Below are 19,478 nucleotides of genomic sequence, written 5' to 3' on the forward strand. Positions count from 1 at the left end.
AATATTATGTGATATTATTTATACTGGATTGTCCCGTTATTGCATATCTACACAAATCAAATTTCATTTTCAGCAAAAATGATATACGATGTGGGTCTTGAGAATCATAGAGAATTACAAAGCAATTCCCGCTAGAACTTTTTGCAGAGAGCCAATTGAAGATAGGTTTGGAAATTCTATGGGGGTGGGGGGGAATGGAAAATTTTGGTGAACGACCAAAAAGCCCATAATTTTTTTTATTTTAATGAGGTGGCAGGGATATTTTAGTGAATAAAAAAGTGGATACAATGCTAACGTACAACCTTTAGGTTAGCAAAACTCTCTCTATATATATAATACGTCATCGTGGCTAAGTGAGAAATATGTGTACAAAACACGTGTCTTACATTAGCTGATTTAATAAGACTATGTGGGCGTAGAATTTAGCATTTGGGGCACGGCACAATGACCAAAATATCCAATTCAGATTACGAGAATATCATATGAGGATAATTTTGGTGGTAAAGCGTTAATCAAATGGCAAGCATGATTTTGTTTTTCTCGTTTATATAATAGTGAATTCAAGCTTGTAGTGTTGTCCAAATTTGCACAGAGAACGCAGGAAAGAGGTGGATAAGTATAAGGAGTACTCATTGAGTATCATTGTTTATCCATTATTTGTTTGATTATTATTATTATTAAATATAAATATATATTATTAAAATAGTATTTTGATCTTTCAAACTTTTAGTTTAGTGTTTTTCAATTTTATATTAAAATACATATATAGATAGATAAAAGAGCATGACAGCCAAGGTCAAAAAGAAAAAAAAGTATATGAACCAGCCTTTTGCAACTCATATAGCTGTAGCAAACTGATCATCACATCACATACGCCAAATACAAACAAAAGGATAAGTATGACCAAATAAAGAGAGTAAAACTTAAACCAAAAAGCTAATCATCACTTAAACTAGTAAAACTCTTCAGATGGTAGAAACAAAACAGAAAGACTTAAAATTCTATTACATTAATTCTATTGGTCGACAGAATTGACTTGTTGCCACTCCCCATCAACTGCTTCCTTCCACATTGTAACATTGTTGTCCCCAGCAGCCACTGCTAACAAATTTCCTGTTAGAGACCATGAAACCGTCCAAACCGGAGACTTGAAGTCGTTAAGAACCTTTCCTTCCCACTGATCTCCCTCCTTCGCAACAGTCCATATGACAACTGTACAGTCCTCTGAAGCACTAGCGATTGTCAATTTAGAAAGTCCCAAGTTCGGTGCCCAGGCTACATCCCGCACCCAGTTATTGTGCATCTGCAGTGCAGGGAAGCGATCCATCTTCCAAACGCCGTTATATAACTTCCAAACCTTCACAGTGTTATCACATCCACCAGATGCCAGCTTCTGAACAGGTTCAACGACACCTGAACCGACTAAAGCACCAGGAGCCATTGATGGCGCCCATGAAACTGCTGTTACCCCAACTGGATGGGCTTGGTCAATTTTTGTAGTGTCCCAAAGACCATCTGACCTGGCTGTGTGAACTGAGATACTACCATCGGAAGAACCACAAGCCAAGCAAAGCCCAAGTTCATGAGGAGCCCATGAGATAGAGTTAACTGATGATTTATGGTCGCTAAAAACATGAGCTTGTGTCCACTCATTTTGATTGCCTTCCTTCCAGATTACAACTTTACCATCATAGGAGCAGGAAGCAAGGATTGAGCCAAATTTAGGGTGTGCCCAAGCAACTTGCCATACAGGACCTGTATGACCACTCAGAGTAGCAAGGTGCTGTGAAGCTGAGTTGTTGCTGACTCCAATGATTTTTATGGTCATATCAGATGATGCTGTTGCCACACGTTTCCCGTAATGGTCCATGGAAACATCATGAACTATGGCATTGTGACCTGTTTGAATCTTCTGTGCAGGCATCTTCCTATGCCGCTACGCAATTTCTGTCAGCTCCTATATTTGTTGGCCAATTTGATATTCGTAAATATGTCAGTACGATTAGAAGAAATTTTTGAAGACTTAAATTTAAAATTTTCTTCCTCTCCCAACCCCCACATGCCAAGAAAAAGAGAGATTCTTTGACCAAAACCAATTACTATGGAAAAAGTTCACATGAACAATTCAAGTAACTAAACAAACTAACATATACATCACAAATCAACACAAGTGAATAAATAACTTTCAACAGAATCTGATTGCAAATCAAAACATTTTTAACAGCTTTCACAAGAAAAAGTTAAAAGCTTGTAGTCTCCAATAACATGACTTCAATATAACAGCAGAGAGAATAAGAAGGGGAAAAACCTTCACATATCAAAAGAGCAGGCAGCACGTAGAAAATCCCGGTGCTTCAATACTGAACAAGACATCTAGAGGTTAACAAAAGTCTTCAACAGGCAATAACCAATGAACTGAATCATTAAAAAATAACTACAATAGTAATCAACTCAAGCATTCAACTGGCCACCAAGGTAGAAAATTATTTGGAAAAATAACATCTTAAATACTCGCTCTGTCCCAATTTATGTGACAGTGTTTGATTGAGCACGGAGTTTAAGAGAGAAAGAAAGACTTTTCAAACTAGAAGTCTAATAAACCATAAAAGTTTGTGGCTATAAATCATCTCATTTTGGAGGTAAAATGAAAAATTTAAAGTTAAATTGTTTCTATATAAAGAAGCATGATATTCTTTCTGAAACAATTTAAACAGAAAATTAAGCGGCAACCCAGTTCACTAAGCTCCCGCTATGCGCCGGTCCGAGGAAGGGCTGAACCACAAGGGTCTATTGTACGCAGCCTTATCTTGCATTATGACACATAAATTGGGACGAAGGAGCGACAAAACCCAAGTGATAGTCAATTTTATATTTGAGTGGGTTGTACAAAAAGTTTCAGCACATGAGTCTAAGGCAACAAAGGACAACACAAAGCAGTTCAAATGCTTGAGCTAACATATTGATTAAATAGCTTAGGTTTCCCAATTGAGGTGAATTCCAATCCTCTAAACTACCTACCTGTCTGGCCAAGCTTCTAAAATCAGCTTATTTTGAAAAGTGTTTATCTCAAAAGTGCTTTTCAAAAAAGTACTTTTAGTGAGAAGCAGTTGTGTTTCGCCAATTAATTTAAAAAACACTTTTGAGCAGCAATTAGTGTTTGACCAAGCTTTTAAAAAGTGCTTCTTAGTATATTTTAAAAAGATACTTTTTTTTAACTTCTGCAAAACAACTTTTGCTACTCCCTAGACGCACTTCTTTCCCCCCCAAAAGCCAGTGTTATCAAAAGCAAAAGCGCAAAAAAGCTCTAAGGTCACCTGGAGCTTTAAGCACAAAGCGCAAAGCGCAAATAAAGCGTGTGCTTTAATGAAAAAAGGCGCAATGGCCCAAGACTAATAACAATAAGCATGAATAACAAATATATGGACAAAGAAATTGTAAAAACATTACGATAAAGTGAAATATCAATCATCTAGTGTCACCTCATCAAGAGAGGCTCATTGGCAAGGAAAAGTTTGTCTTAGAGTCTTGATTTGATGATGACACTGAAGCGCACATAAAGCGAGGTGAAGCCCTTCACATGTTTTGAGCCTCGCTTCAGGGCTTAAGTAGCTTGGCCAAACACCTCATTTAAAAAAAAAAAAAAAACACTTTTTGGCCTCCCAAAAGCTTGGTCAAACAGACTATTATTGTCCTAGCCAAAGTTAGAAAGGCTACCTCACCTTTAAGTCTAGTTATAAGCTAAAAAAATTCTAGTTGGCTTCTATTTTCACATACTTGTACAGTGAACGATCCATATACCTATGTTGCAGACTAACAGTGTTCATGAATTCGAGCATAGGTACTCCATTGAGATGAAAGGATTGAGGGTGTGTTTGGTATGGAGGGAATCATTTTGAGAAACTGGTACTGTTGGAATGGAGGGAAACATTTTTCAATTTTTCCATATTTGGTTGGTCAAAATATTTTGAAAATATTTTCTCTAGGAAAATAAGTTCCTTAAAAGTGAGGAAAATGACTTCCCCGATGGAAGTAGGGAAAACAAGTAGTATAAGTGACATTCTAGGTTCATTGTTTCCTCCCCACCCACCCAACGTCCCCAACCCCCACCACTTGACCATCCCAACCCAACCCCTGCCACCCACAAACCCCACTCCCCACACCATTCCAACCCCATGGTGTTTTGCTAGATTACATATAAATGCTCTTGAATGATATAATTTTGCCTACTTACCAAACACTAGCAAATAAGTAAGAAAACCACATGTTTACCAAGAAAATATTTTCCATGGAAAACGTTTTCCTTCATACCAAACACGCACTAAATCATAGTTACCCTAACCTAAACTAGTCTAATGGTACCGGCTTGGTTTGATTAACAATATTCATTGTGAAATATCTGCTAAAGTTATCAGGCTACGTCTTTTTGAGAAGGGGTAATCAGGCTACTTCTAAATAAAGAATAATACACTTTTCCCCACAAGTCCCCCTATTGATCTGACTACAGTTCCTCAAAAGTTATCACACTTTTCTAAAGGAAACTGCCACCTAGGTTTATCATGATTCATGCCTCAATACCAAACCAACTGGAGTTGTCTGTATAATTCTTCCACATTTAAGCTTATAGTTGCACAAAAAGAAATAAGTAAAAGATGTGCATATCTTTAAGGGAAAAAGCTCAAATATGTCCTCCACATTGATTGTGTCCTCCCTACCCTCCAACACAGTCATCTTCACCCTCACCCCGTAGCCCCCATCCCCACCAACCCACCCCCACCTCCTATAATATTTGTCTAGATTATATACAAATGCTTTTAGGATAATATTTTTTACTTATGTACCGAACACAAAAAAATAAGTAAAAAAATCTTATATTTTCCTTTCATCCCAGGAAAACTCCGAAGACAATTGTTTCCATGTAACAAAAGAGCATCCTCTACATGCATACAAGAAGCTCATAGATTCTGAGTTTCCATGCCTATTCTGAAATTCAATACCAGAGAAAATCCTGAACAACAGCAATCAAGATATGTTTTTTTCCCCTCTCATCTTAGAAATAGCATAGACCCATCAATCATTCAATTAACACAAAGAAACAAGAAATCACTCTAAAATTGACAAAATTCAGATGGGTAAGCAACCAAATCCTAGATCAATGAAACCCAAATCAAACACAAACAATTTACCAACAATTGCCTGACGGATCTAGCAATTCCAACTGGATCCCAAAACGGGTCGACCCAAGAAAAAACAAGAAAGCAAAGGGAAAAGAGAAAAGCATGGTAAAATTATAGCTATGAGCACAGATCCCAATACAATATAATCAAATTATTGTATCTGATCCCAATGCAATATAATCAAATTATTGTATCTTTTACCTGTAAGTGTAACTTTTAGAGAGGAATAGCGAACCTCGAACATGCAGAGAGAAATTTTAAGTGATACTAATTTTTAACAGTTAGTTATAGTTTATTAAGGGGTATGTATTCACATTTTAATTTGTACTAACTCTTAAAATTAAATTATTTAATTTGAAGTAACTTTTTTCCATGTAACCCCTCTTGTTTTTTTTTTTTTTTTTTGGTTACACACTGTCGCTATATTTCGGGTGCGCACAAGGTAAACTTTGTTTCAGTGTAATAGCCGACAAATCACATAGAAGAGGTAAATTACATTAGACAAGCCTGTGTGACGAGCTCGACCGAAAAAGCATACAGGGGTTTTAGAACCTGAGACCACTTGAAAGATGACTTGCTCAACTAACTCGGGCAGCCTATGTTACCTCTCTCCTAGAAAGGAATTGAAAAGAATCTCTAGTTAATGTTTTAATTTGTTAATCACAATCATTTTATTATTTAATAATTATTTTCTAATGATTTAAGGTAAATTACAATTAAAGTGTAAAGAAATTTCAATTTTCTTGTAATTTGGGAGGATATGGATAACTTGGTTCAACAGATTTTAGGAGATCAACAAATCTTTATAGGGGAGATCTAAATGGCCATGTAGATAATGCTAGTGACGACTTTGAACAAATACATGGAGCTTATGATTATGGTACTAGAAATGACCAAAGGAAGGCTATATTAGAATTTGTTTTAGCTAACATATATTTTAAAAAGAGAGATTCTCACCTAATTCCTTATACGTGTGGGGTAATCACAGTTAAATAGACATTATCCTTACAAGAGGACGAGGTAGAAATACATGTAAGGATTATAAGATTATCCCAAGAAACGCAATGGACACCTATCATAGGTTAATTGTCTTAGATGTAAAGCTAAAGAGTAAGTAAGAAAGGTAACGACTTGCAAACAATCGTGAATTAGGTGATGGGCATTGATGAGCAGTTAGCATTTCAAGAAAACTACCGGAGAAGGGAGCTTGGGACTTAAAGGTAGACTCACAGATCCTATGGAAGGATATGTCGGCTTGCAATAAATAAGTAGCAACTAAAGTGTTAAGAATGTCTAAAGGTTTAGGACCTCGATTAGAGAGTCCCGGAGTTGGAATGAGGAGATACAAAGAGTTATTAAAGCTAAAAGGGAGTGTCATAGGAAGTTGCCAAAGGCAAAGGACTGAGTGTCTAAAAGTTTAGGACCTCGATCAGAGAATCCATTTAATTTATGGGTTTCATTTTTATAATAACTAGTTTCTCGGCATGTGTGTTGCACGTCTATGACGGGTCATGTAGTACACGGTTCTATAAATATTGGTTGTTGACTCAATAGTGTTGCTGAGCATAAAATGTATTTTGATGATTTAAGAAACAACATATTCAGAAAACAATCAAGTACAAGGGAAACATAAGGAAGGCATTGAAACCAGAAGTCCTAAAAGATCTCCAAAGGATTCAGTGAAGCAGTCATATCATCAGAGAAACTACATAAAGGAACTGGTCGTTATCGAAGCACAATGGAGACTGTCGAAGAACAATTTCGTAACCGACTAGGAGAATTGGGATTCGACTTATTCCTATTCAGAGTTCAACTTTATGAAAACCTTACCATAAGTTGAACATATGGAATTAACATTGAAGTAGGAAAAGGAGAAGCCAAAGTGCATACAAGGAAAGAAGGAGATCCAAGTCAAACAAGGAATGGTGTTCGAGAACAATTATGAAACCAATACTTGGTTGGATTCAACGAGACAAGGAGGCAACTACTTCTATATAAACACAACAAGAACAAGGTTTAGAGCTTAACCACAATTATACTGACAACATCCCAATGTGACGCATCAAGAATGAGTGCAATCAACAAATGAGTCTCTAGCAAAACCAACTATGAAGAACCCGAGTTCAAGATTTATCTTTCAGTTCTTTGTTGTAATAGTTAGGTATGGGTTGTGGTTCCATCTATTTTATTTTGGTAGTATTATGTAATAGGTGGTTTTTGTTATTGAGTTGTAGGGACCACTACTAAAACAATATCAAAACCGATCTCGAAAAAATTGACCCTGGGAGGTCGATTTTGACCTCCTTTTTATTTTTGATTTTGTTTCACAAAAACTTCCCCAGGAGGTCGGTTTATAAATAAAAAAAATTGGGAAATACAATCACCGACCTCCTGAGGTCGAAAATTAATTCCGTAAAAATATACTGACCTTATGAGGTCGATAACCATTTAAAAAATAATTAAGGAATGCAACCTCATGAGGTCGAAAACCCTAATTAAAAAATAATTATTTATTTACATATACCAACCTCATGAGGTCAGTATTATTTAAAATTTAAAAAATAATAATTAGTAATACCAATCTCACGAGGTCAGTATAATTGTCAAAACCCACAATACTATTTAAAAAAACCGACCTCCAATTTTTTTATTAAAATATCAGATCAGCGTGGAACGGATCTCATTTCGCCCTAAAGCTTCCTCTCTCTCTCTCTCTCTCTCTCTCTCTCTCACCCCTACCCATGACCAATATCTAGCAAGCCCGTCAAAGTTACTTCCCAGCCTGTTGTTGCCGTCACCGCCTGTTGCCGCCGTCCCTATTCCTGCACCGATCATCCCAAACACTGCCCCCGCCGGAGAACCTCCATTAGAGGTATTGTCATGAGCCAAAATCTCAAGTCGTGATGGCACTAGGCCCACCGTTCTAGTAAGCCAACACATGCCATTAACATACCCCTTTTAAGCAGAAAACTAAATGCAGAATTAAATCATACAAGCCAATTTTCAAGTCTTAAACAATCTTAAATAAAATACTTAGAAAGTGATCACACTAATCCTAAAATCTGATGTCACTCGCATACAAGGACTACTAAGAGTAAAAATAGTTTGAAATACATCAATGAGAACTGCTTGGAATGAAGAAAGACAGAAGATAAGTAAATGAAGAGAAACCGGAGCTGTCCAGAACCATGGTGCTCACCTCGATCTCTCAGCAAGGCCTCCTAACGGGAAGCCTGGTAGTCACGCGCTCCACTAATGCTGGGGACCGAGTCACACACAAAAAGGTGCAGCAGGTGTAGTATGAGTACATTAATCAACGGGTACTCAACAACATCGTAGACCGACCCAGTCCAGAACGGAGACGAAGGTTGGTTTTACAATACCACAACCACACTAGTCTACCATTAGTCCGAAATACAAGATAATCATATTTTGAATAGTTAAACTCACATAGCTGGTAGATATCAAAATAAAACAAGTCAATATGAATATTCACAACAAAACGGCATAAATAATGAATGGATGTTGTGCAATGCAATGCAAGTCCGTTACTCCACATCTCGATATGCACACGTTCGAATGTCAACGAATCGTGACCCATGGGGGGCTCATGTGGCCCATATATCACCGCTCCGGAAAGTCCTCGGATCACGGACCTCTCCGGTAGAACTCTCGGATCACGGTTTTCCACATATCATGTCTCAAGAATCTGTCACTTAGCCGGCCGGACCCATTTGTCAATGGAACACACTAAAGCATCATCATTGAACCTGTCACTTAGCCAACCGGATCCATTTGTCAACGGAACGCGCTAAAACATCATCACTCGTCCGGAACTAGATCCCCTCGGACTCGCAATCATATCCTCAAATAGTGTGCATGAAATACATATAAAGTATGAATATGGCATACATCAAATCAAGAGCATATACATACGCATATAATCCACTCTTAGGTTCTCTTTATCATAAATGTTTTTCCTTTTAGCTTCTTTTCATTTCAACGAGGATATATGAGTGGGATGCAAAAAATCATATAAGATAGGCAATAATAAGAGACATAAAGTACGAGCATCATACCACAATCACAGATCCAAAGGATCGTACTAATCTACCAGCTAATGCCCAAAGCATGGCCCTCAGACCAACTATACAATCGAACGTGCGCAAATACCCTTAACATGAAGACCGGTATCCGATACTGGTTCTCGTCAACTCACAAGTATCGGAACCCTCTTAATTAACCCATAACCCTTTTATTAAATTCATTTTATTCAACCACACGTTCAAGAAAGAGTGCAAGGGCTCAACTTTCCTGGAATGCCGAATCTTGAATCACAAAGCCCGCTTGTTGTTCCGAATGATAAAAGTCTAGTCAAATATGGATTATACGTTAGAATACGAATCCATTAACATCCATCTTGCTACATAAATCCAAATCCCCAAATTAAGACCTAAAATTAGGATTCCAAACCCAAAAGGGCAAAACAGTAAATTGAACATAGAATCATGTTCCTCATACTTAATATAACTCATAAATCAAAAATCATCCATTAATAATCACTAATTCATGCTTAATTACCAAAACCCCTAATTCTTAGGTTAGGTTCCAAAACCCCTCAACTTTCTCTTTAATTCAAGTTCTAAGCATGGGTTATGAATCTAAATCACGGGAATAATCAAATATCAAGTTTAGAAGACTTACCCAATGGTTTCTCCTTGAAATCTCATCAATCTCCTTTAAAATCGCTCTCAAGACTTAAGGGTTTAGAATGGAATGTCTAAGGATGAAAAACACTAAAAAGACATTCTGTTCAGCGATTTCTCACTCCTGCACACTCACTTTCGCACCCGTGCACTGGCTTCAGTGAAAGAAACCTCGCGTAGGTGGAAACCCATTAAATATCTTAGGCTCTGCGACGACGGAACCTCACTCGCAGCAGCGGCGTCGCTCCTGTGAAAAAGTTTTCACAGAAGCAGAAACAGACCGAATCACCAAACCCGCGCTCCTGTGGGCCTCCTTTCGTAGGAGCGACCCCACAAGGGTGAAACTCCCTTCGCCGAAGCAAAAACACCAGAACCAGCAAAGACTGGTTTTGACTCTCACACCCTGAAATCCCGAGACTCTCCTAGAACCTCCCCAATACAAATTGAATATGCAGACATATGTAAAAACACACTACGAACTCACTCACAAACTCGGAATTCACAAAAGAGGTCTTATCGTCCAAGTCAGCCCCAAACGACCAAAAACTAACTTTCCAACCAAATGACCAAAATGGACCTGAGTCCTTCGGGAACCGATCCAAATACACAACCAGCCTATATTCGACGTTCCGAAGCTAATGGAACTGATGAAATTTCCGAAATGACACAAATACCCCCGATGATGCCTAAAGTCAACCTGACGCTTAACGATTCTTCAACTTAGTAAAATTTTCCAACTTAAGATATTCGATCACCTTGGGAATTATGACAACCACGCCCACTACACAATAAACCAAAACAAGCAACGGGGCGGGTCCAAAAGGGCAAAATAGGCAAAAATAAGAAAACAACCAAAATGACCTAGCGGGTCGCTACAAGTATTTTTCTTATGTATTTTGAATTTTTTAATCTATTAGCTATGTTTATAGTTGCATTACATTGTATAATCTTAGTTTGATTAATTTATATGCTTGTACAATGTTAGTATTTTGTTTTAGATTAGTGTTTAGTTGGATTAGATATACATTGTATGCTAGCTTAATTTAATTTATTGTGGAACTTTGAATTGAATTAAACCTAAAATTAATATGAATTGATTAATTAGATTGTTAGTTTTAACTTTGATAGTTACATTTTTGTTGTGTAGAAGTTTCAATTGAACTTTGACCTTAGAATTGAACTTGAACCTCTGTCACGACCCAAATCGGAAGGCCATGACTGGCACTCGGTGCCTACTCAACCGAGCACCACGTGCTCTATGATTTCGTTATCATTAAACTTATCTTGGTCATTCAAGGCCACATCGTAGCATGCATATCTACAACGAATACTTAAAACATAACTCGTAATAAAATAGCTACCCCCAAAAGGATGTATATATAAACGTAGGGACCGACAAAGCTATCACAACAGGCTGACATGACATAACTAAAACTATACATAGGTTACTGTCTACAAAGCCTCTAAGAAGACATAATCATAGTACATAAGTTGGGATAGGGCCCCCGATATACCCATAGTACAAAAACACATATACAGAACCCTGAATCGGCAATACTCCAGGAAGAAGTGGAGCTCACCAACCGAAAGCTAATATTTGGAGGTAGCCTACAGTGGATAGTCCTCACCTCATCTATCTACACCTGCGTGGCATGAAACACAACGCCATTAAGCAAAGAGGCGTCAGTACGAAGAATGTACCGAGTATGTATGACAGAAACAAAACTTAACAATACGATGCTATCAATGAGAGGGATAAGAAGTAACCTATAGCCTCCGATTTGCCACTAAGGGCCAAAATATGTATAATAAGTACAATCTCCTATGTGTGTGTGTGTGTGTGTGTATATATATATATATATATATGTACCTATAATGCCATGGCTCGGACTACTTCATTATCGTGATTGACCTGCCCAACTGATCAGTGGTAACTGTCTAATCGGCCATAGCACAGTGGTAAATGCATAATTGCCCAATTAGCCGTAACTCGGTGGTAAATGCATGACTGCCCAGCTGGCCGTAGCTCGGTGGTAAATGCATAACTGCCCAACCGGCCATAGCTCGGTGGTAAATGTGTGAATACCCAACTGGTCGTAGCCCGGATGTGTGATTACCCAATCGGTCGTAGCCCGGATGTGTGATTACCCAACCGGTCGTAGCCCGGATGTGTGATTACCCAACCGGTCGTAGCCCAGTGGTAATTGCATATGCAATAATCAAATCTATGTACATACTATAGATATATATGTATATAACATCATGTCTTGCTCTTACGAAGGTACATGAGGATTAGGGAACCCTTTCGGATCTTTAGAACTTCCTTTGGAGTGACGTAAGGTCATTACACCTCCGATTAAATTATGAATACTAACATCGTTACCATGAGTTGTAACTGTTACACCCCGTACCTTCGAAGAACACTTATCAAATTTGAAACATAAGTACGTTGAGTTAGGGTTAGGTAAAACCACTTTGGAATATACAGAGCAAGCATTATTAAGTATATTTAATAAGTGAAGGATGTATATAAGATATACCGGAAGGTTTTATAAGGAAATGAGTGGAAGAAATTAAGTAGTACGATTTTGGAGAAAGGATGGGTAATGTCTTGTGTGAAAATTTCGGTCCAACTCGGGGGACGAATATCTCTTAGCATATAAAGTGTTTTGAAGTGAAACAAAAGCTTAAAATGAAGTTCGTCGAGTTTAGTTTCCAACGCAATAAACCTCTCATCGATAGGACATCGGAGTAGGGAATTATGGACGTTACAAGTTCAGTTGGCAGAGTAGAAACGCGTGCTACAGTACTGCTACACTAACCGACTTGCTACAGTAAATACTACAGTACTGCTACAGTAAAATGCTACAGTCCCCCCCCCCCCCCCCGACCTGAATTTGACCCTTATAAAAAGGGTAGGAACCCCTTTTTTTCACCAGATTTTCCCAGAAATTTCCAGAAAATTTAAGAGAGAGAAAGGAGGGATCACAAAGTGAGCCATTTTCAAGCGAGGAGGATTAATCGAAGCTCGGATAAACGCATGGATGTGATTCTAGTATGTTTTTGCGGTGGATTCAAGGTAGATATTGAAGATATCTCCGTTTTAACAAGAATAAGGTATGAATCTCCTATTATTAATGTTAATTTTGGTTCATTTACGGAGATAAAGTCGTTAAATAATTGTATAGCAAGTTGGTTGGTTGTGGAAATTGAGAAATATCGTGTGGGATGTTTTATGGTACATATTGGTGTTGAAAATGATGTGATTGTCTTTGTTGTCGTTGTTGTTGTTGTTGGTTGCTGAATTATAATTTCGGGCTAGGCATATAAACAGGGGAGATGCTGCCGAAATTTCAGCAGATTCTAGAAAGAGTTAGTTTGAGGGCTTAAGACAGGCCTATGAAGATGAGTCTAACAATAGTATAAATTTTCTTGAATATAGATTTACGAGCCTGGGAGGCCAAGCGTTGAATAGTTAGAGTTAAGGTGACCAAAAAGGTATGTTAAGGCTTGTCCTTTTCTTTCAAAGGCATGATTCCTATGGTATGATTTCATAAATGTTTCCGCAACCTTCTTGTTTTCAAAAACTAAAAGTCCATGGTTCTTAAAGCTTCTCATGATGTGGAGGATAAGAATGATTTTATGATGGTGACAAAGATAATGATGATTTCGTGCTTTAAGAACTCATGTTTATGATTTCAAAGTGAATATGAGAATGTGGAGCTACTTCTAGATTTTCTCAATTTTACTCATTGATGATGACTCTACTTCTAAAGGCTCCAAAGTGTATGTAAGCTATCCCTTCTTTCTTCATGGCATGAACTACATAAAGTGAGCGAACGACAAATATACATGACTCCAATGAACTCTAATTCTCAGTGGTACTGGACATGATAGTTGTCTTTGATTCTCAAGTGTTGGTTCATTCTGATTATTCTGTTGAGTCTCAGATGATGATTTAGTTTGCATATGGTTGCTCATGATATTCTACTCGTGCATAACGATAATATATCATTCACCGAGTCCCGGGCCGGGTACATATTCGTGTACAGTTTCATTGCATTGTTCACCAAGTCCCTCTCTAGAGGGCCGGGTACGGTGTATATATGATTATTTCACCGAGTCCCTCACTAGAGAGCCGGGTACGGTATATATATGATTATTTCACCGAGTCCCTCACTAGAGGGTCGGGTATGGTATATATATGATTATTTCACCGAGTCCCTCACTAGAGGGCCGGGTACGGTATATATATGATTATTTCACCGAGTCCCTCACTAGAGGGCCGGGTATGGTATATATATGATGATTTCACCGAGTCCCTCACTAGAGGGCCGGGTTCGGTATGTTATATATATATGACTCTCATCTCATAAGGCACAGATGCATTGGTATCCTTGATTATCATACTTGTCTCCTGTCATCTTCTACTCAGACATGATCTTCATTATTGTACTTTATGCCTTACATACTCAGTACATTTTCCTTACTGACCCCTTTCTTCGGGGGCTGCGTTTCATGCCCGCAGGTACAGACACTCAGCTTGGTGATGCTCTGGCTTAGTACTTCTGCGCGGCTGCTTGGAGAGCTTCATTGTTCCGGAGCTTGAGTTATTTTGGTATAGACCCTTTCAACGTAGACTTGTTATACTCTTAGAGGTCTGTAGACATATGTGGGTTGTGTATATACGGTTTGTTTAGCTATATCGATGTTGATCGTCTTGGCGTCCCCGTGTATGGTGGCAGCCCTGTCGGCTTGCATATTTGTTATGTTTTGGTTAACCGTGACTCCTCAGGAGACAAGTTCTTTCCGATATATGATATGATGAGTTCACAACATGCTTTTTACAGAGTGCCACATTGTTTTCAATTTCAGTCTGATTATATCTTGTGGGTCGTGTATGGGTGCCCAGGTCGGGCACTAGTCATGGCCCATCGGTTTGGGTCGTGACATTAACAAGACTTGAAATCTGATATACAACATGCTTGAACACTATCTTAAGGAAATGAATGACTTGGAGGACCTTGCTTACTAGGAGTGGAGTGTTTTGGAAAAGGTTTGTTTACATTTCGTTTCATTTAAACCATGCAAAGAGAAGGAAAGATTTTCCCTAACATACTCGGTCTTGACCCACTAGCTTAAGAGGTCAACTCGTATATGCTACACGACCTATACGATAACAAGAATGATACTATCATTAACCATACGAACAATCCACTTAATTGTTTAATGGAAGTTAACATATTCCATAGCGAAACGGGCAGCATCTCCCACGTTCTTCTCACTTCCTTCAACCCCATCTACCAACATCAACCACTAGAGCAATATAGTAATACAAACATCAATAACAAGATATACTATACCAATAATAAGCCATCGATATCTTGCAACGAGCGACAAGCTCAGATTGGAACCCATAAAATCCGTATCACCCCTCATGAATTTCCCACTTTAACTCAATAACATGATAACAAGTTAACTCATAATGAATTCCAATCTTATACCACACAACATAACTAAGAAAACAGCCTACGAACTCAATAATTCCCATATAGCAACTTTACTCGCTAATTCATGCTTATTTCAACTATTTACATCAACTCATAATAAGATAACCTTAAGAACAAGCAAAAATACAATACACTTACCTCTTACAGTAGCTCCAAGTCGAAATCCAAGAGTTACCAAGCTTACAACCACCCTCAATGGCACTACAATATCATATAGATAGTTTCCTTGTAGTTCCACACTTCTTGCCTTGGATTTGAGTTGATTAAGCTTGAGTTCACCTTTGAACCTTTATGAAGTGTTTAGGGCCTTAGAGAGAGCTTAGGGTCGAGGTTTGGATGAAAAATGAACTCTCCAACACTTTTAAAACAAGAAATGTCGGCCAACACAACCCAAGTACGCCCTCCATGTACGGAGCGTACTTCAATGTGCGTCTTGTACTTGGATCCCATACCTTGATGACAATTTCCAGAATCTTGCTCAACATGTACGTGATCCAACCCTCCAAAGTACTGACCGTACTTCCCTGTATGGGCCGTACGACCCCCCCTCAAAACCAATTTTCAATGAAACATATTCTCTTCGATTCGTTTAGCCCCTAAACCTTAAGGTGAATACTAAACACTTGTTAAAATTCCTCCCTAATCTTATAATAGTTCCATGGACTCATCGGGTTTACACTAGTTCACTTACGATGCAAACAACGCAAAAATTTTCGTGGTGTGACAACCTCAAATTACTATGAATTAATCATTTAGATTGTTAGTTTTGAACCTAGATTAATTACATTGTTGTAGAAATTTGAACCTTGAATTGAACTTTGAATCTTGAATTTAGCCTTTTAATTGATCAGTGAAACTTGAACTCAACTTTAAATTATAATTAAACCTTGAATTAAAATAATTATATTGGACCTTGAATATAATTGAATTTTGGAATGAGATAAGTCTTAAGTTGAAACTTGAATTAAATTAAACTAAGACAAAGTAAGTGTTAAATTTGAAATTCAATAATATTAGTAAGCGTTGAATGATCACTTAATGTAGTGTTTAACAATTTCAACTTTTGTGTTTTTTGTGTAGATGGAATATCAAAGTTGCATGTATAATAGGAATTATATTAGCCGAGGGGGGGGGGGGTGATAGATGAATCTGTATAACGTGTCAATGGTTTTGTTAACTAGCAATGACACTTGAACATTTTCTACTTGATGGTTTGATTAAATGTCCTTATGAGATATGTCAATGTAGGAATTACTTAACACTCGAGATTGTTAATCTTCATCTCTATCAAAAGGAATTTAACCTGTGGCACGACATCCTGTATATAGTCAACTCCAAGGTCTGTTAGATGAGCCCACCAGTGGTTAGGATGATGACGATGATGAGTACCAGTGGCAAACACACTGCCGCATAATTGAACTTTAGTCTTGTGGATGTTATGCCTTGTTTGGTGTCTTTGTAAGAATTCTATAAGTGTTTTGTGAATGTTTATGAAGTTTGAAGTAGAATTCTATAAGGTATGACTTAATGATTTTCTCATTGAAGTTTGAAGTAGTTTCAAGTTGAATTTGATGTAGTGTGGGTTGGAGGATTTTAGTATATGTGCTACTTGTAGTTTGATGGATTGTTGGCAGCTCTTTGAGCTTGGTTTGCTGTTTGTAATGAGTTGTATTGTATTGAATTTAATTTGGTTGGTGGGCAGTTGAAAAAAAAAACATTGTACTGCCAATGTTTTTGCAGAAAATCAACCTCCTGAGGTCGGTTTTACAATTTTATTTTCCAGAAATTGCTATAGTTACAAGGAAAACTCTGGTGTAATTTTTGAAGAATTTGGAGTTAGTTGAATCTTAGGCTATGATCCACATTCGAGGACGAATGTTCAATGGGAGAGATAATGTAACACCTCATATTTCTAGGCTAGGTTTTAGATCATTAAATGCATGTGGTTAGACCCGAACGATGATAAATTATGTGTATCTAAGTATGAAAGTCCTTTAGAAAGGATGAAAAAGTTGAAAGCACAAAAATATATGAGGACTTTAAAGTGTGATGACGATGATTAGAAATAACAATTTGCATGTTGAAAGAGGCCATGAACTAGTACCATATCACATGGTAATGATAATAAATATAGGAGGTGAATTGGGAGTGATTAGGGGCTAAGGGTAGCCCTAGCACAAATCCAAGTTAAAAAGTGCATGAAAAATTAAAAGTTTCTATAGAGTTTGCACAAGGCCGCACTTCAAGCGCGTATAACTTTTAATTGGTAGTGAGTCTGGGAAAGCTCAAATCATGACCATATAAAGATCAGGTCGATCTGATTCTTGTACAAAATGTTTACGTACATTTTACTGAAGACCTAGTAGCACCCAAATGGGTGCGATGGCCAGTGCGACACATCGACTATAACACCCAAATTGGCTGTTGTGAGGAGTTCGATGAGCCCGCCATGAAACCTAAGGTAAAAATCTTTCTTTTTACTCTATAAATGTGATATTTTTTAGGATTTCACATTCTATTTCATTGTGGACGACATTTTGAGCAGAGTAATACCCCCATGGCTTCTCCAAACCTCGTACGGTGAGTTCCTACTCAATTCCCATGATTATACATCGAATAAACAAGGATTAACGCTAGATTAACATCCAAATCTCCAGACTGTTGTAAATCGAGTCGAGATCATTTGAAGATAAATTTTTAGGGAATTTTCTAGAGGTATGTCCCTTGATTACTTACAATGTTTATAGGGTGAATTGGGGTTTATATGGCCTATGGAAAGGCAGTAGAACGTTGGGTGATCTTGTGAATTGTCCAAAACATGAATTTTGACCTAGACTCCTATTTTTTTTTTTTTAGAAAAGGGTAGGAATTCATGAAATTTTATCATAGCATTCAACTTTATCATCATAATTGATTGTTGAAATATTGCTGAACATTGTGGAACATATTTAGGGAATTTTAGCAGGATTTGATGTGACGTCCTAAGCCTAGGGAGGCGTAGTCGACACCTAGTTTCTTACTTGACCCTTAGTGTACCAACTGTAACTCGTATGACTGAACATACACAACAATCTGGGCCAACAAGACCAATTTGTAACACAAGTATGCTATCTTAGGATGACAAGGCTGTAATCTGAATAATCTGTAGATGGCAACTATCTCACTGGAATGTGGTCTCCCCAGGATGTATATATATCAGCACCTATGTGGACCAACAAGACCACCATGCATATCTACAAACAGCAAAAACTAAAACAAATATTTACATGGCCGACAATGCCACCGTGATGACATACTGTACCGTACAAGACAAGTCTACAAGCCTCTAAGAAGAGCATAAATGTACTGTGGTCGGGACAGGGCCCCTGCTTACCCATCATGTCTATCTATGCAAAATGACTCCAACTCTGGACCTGGTAACTCGGATAAAATGAAGCTTACCAATCTAGCTGATGCTCAACACCGTCTACTGAGAAGGTCTCTCTGTCTGTGTGTCAGGACCTGCTGGCATGAAATGCAGCTTCCACGACAAAAAGGATGTCAGTACGAAGTAATGTACCGAATATGTAAGGCAACCGAGTACTGAAACTGAAACTGAAATGATATACATGCTATGCTGAATGTAAACTGAGGAGTCAATGATAATCTGGGAGTATACTTACCTGTCTCTGGGTCATATCAAATATGCAGTACTGAAATAAAATGTTCGGTCTCATGTGGGATCCTCTGTGTAAGTGCATAGCCCCGAAGGCAACATGAATAGCCCGAAGGCAAGTGCATAGCCCCGAAGGCAAATGTATCTCTGTATAGCCTCGAAGGAAAATATATGTATGCATAGACCCAAAGGCAAATGTATGTATACATAGCGTCGAAGGCAAATAAATGTGTACATAACCCTGAAGGCAAATGAATGTTTGTGTAGCCCCGAAGGCAAATGAATGTCTGTGTAGCCCCGAAGTAAAATATATCTCTGTATAGCCTTAAAGAAAATATATCTCTATATAGCCCCGAAGACATATGTATCTATGTATAGCCTCAAAGGAAAATGTATGTATGCATAGCCTCGAAGGAAATGAATGCAGCAATGC

At 37.9% G+C, this 19,478-nt stretch overlaps 1 protein-coding gene across 4 annotated transcripts; it reads right to left on the reverse strand.

The window, feature by feature from the left end:
* Positions 1–813: 813 nt before the first annotated feature.
* Positions 814–5,520, reverse strand: LOC132616801 (protein transport protein SEC13 homolog B-like). 4 transcript variants are annotated; one of them, XM_060331467.1, is made up of 3 exons: positions 5,376–5,464; positions 2,309–2,360; positions 814–1,957 (listed from the first exon to the last, which is right to left on the reverse strand). In XM_060331467.1, exon 3 carries the CDS (start codon positions 1,922–1,924, stop codon positions 1,016–1,018), a length of 909 nt encoding a protein of 302 aa, XP_060187450.1. In that variant the 5' UTR covers positions 1,925–1,957; positions 2,309–2,360; positions 5,376–5,464; the 3' UTR covers positions 814–1,015. The 4 variants fall into 4 exon arrangements, with proteins under 4 accessions (XP_060187450.1, XP_060187451.1, XP_060187449.1 ...); XM_060331468.1 differs by lacking the exon at positions 5,376–5,464 and adding an exon at positions 5,184–5,260; XM_060331466.1 differs by lacking the exon at positions 2,309–2,360 and having other exon boundaries at positions 5,376–5,520.
* Positions 5,521–19,478: the final 13,958 nt, after the last annotated feature.

Source organism: Lycium barbarum, chromosome 11 (assembly GCF_019175385.1).
Source record: "Lycium barbarum isolate Lr01 chromosome 11, ASM1917538v2, whole genome shotgun sequence".
Taxonomy (NCBI): Eukaryota; Viridiplantae; Streptophyta; class Magnoliopsida; order Solanales; family Solanaceae; genus Lycium; species Lycium barbarum.

Excerpts from the sequence above, each read along its gene's own strand:
- LOC132616801 (XM_060331466.1), bottom strand. The coding sequence starts at position 1,924 with ATGCCTGCACAGAAGATTCAAACAGGTCACAATGCCATAGTTCATGAT.